This window comes from Sinocyclocheilus anshuiensis, unplaced genomic scaffold (genome assembly GCF_001515605.1).
Source record: "Sinocyclocheilus anshuiensis isolate Anshui unplaced genomic scaffold, SAMN03320099.WGS_v1.1 scaffold311, whole genome shotgun sequence".
Lineage (NCBI taxonomy): Eukaryota > Metazoa > Chordata > Actinopteri > Cypriniformes > Cyprinidae > Sinocyclocheilus > Sinocyclocheilus anshuiensis.
Window position 1 is genome coordinate 387,068 of NW_015549606.1, and position 1,122 is coordinate 388,189.

General features: G+C 31.6%; 1 protein-coding gene across 2 annotated transcripts in view; it reads right to left on the bottom strand.

Annotated features, from left to right (window-relative positions):
• tmem131 (transmembrane protein 131) overlaps nucleotides 1-1,122 on the bottom strand; it is a 48,371-nt gene that overhangs the window by 21,794 nt on the left and 25,455 nt on the right. For both annotated transcript variants that reach the window (XM_016447804.1, XM_016447803.1), the window contains exon 12: nucleotides 170-278. In XM_016447804.1, coding sequence (XP_016303290.1) covers nucleotides 170-278 — 109 coding nt within the window. The remainder of the gene's footprint in view (nucleotides 1-169; nucleotides 279-1,122) is intronic.

Below are 1,122 nucleotides of genomic sequence, written 5' to 3' on the forward strand. Positions count from 1 at the left end.
GTGTTTCTGTTGCAACTGTTCCGTTCTGTGCAACAGAAACACTCGGTGTAGCGGATGCTTTACGATTAATTAACCGTGACATTTTAAAGCGCGGTTAATTGTGAAACCGGTTAATCACTGCATCCCTATATAAGAGGTCAAAGGTGACGCAAAAAAGAACTGTACTTACCATCAAAAATAATACTTGCAACTTTGGTATATCGGCTCTCTCCAGCTTTTAGTGTAATTTGTTTGAACTCAACTGTGACCGCTTCATTCGACGGAGTTGGCCTAACACTCTATACAAAACAAAACACATAAAAAGCATTACAAGTGATATTTTATTCACTGGTTAAATCAAAAACCTTGCCAGATTTACATTACCCAGGGCTCCAGACTAACTGTTTTTACTAGGAGCACTGTAGCCCCTGACTGAAAATTTTTAGGAACACAAGCAGAAAATTTAGGGGCACATCTTAAATCATCAGCCTGCAATGCAATCATTCACATATTTTCCACACACACACACACACACACACATATATATATATATATATATATATATATATATATGATAAAGGGAACACCTTAAATCAGCCTGCAATGCAATCATTCATATATTTCCCAATTTTAACTGTATTACTGACCAATGCTTTGATAATAAATAGACTTAACTCATACAGATTACAATGTGCAGTATTCTTTTAAATTCAGAGAGATATGACAAATATATTTATATATATATATGATAAAATTACTATTGTTTTGCATTAATAAGTGCAGTTACTAATAATATTACATGTTCATTTCTGGTTTATTTCATGTTTATACACATTTGATAGTAAAGCACTAAGCTTGAGTTGGGAAGCTTACAAAATGTATTTTATTAACAACAGTAACATGTGCAAAATCAAATTTTTATGTAGAAAAGATATATATTGTACTCTTATTAAATGTACCATTATTCTTCTATAGTCTTATATGAAATTGACCAACAACTTGACCAACAAGTGATTGTGTGATTTAGTCGCAAATTGAAGAAAAGTTTGTTTTTCAAAGCACTTTGTGACGTTTTTTACTACATACACAAAAAGAGTGAAACTGACAAAATCTGATTTCTTGATGATTTGATATTTTATAATA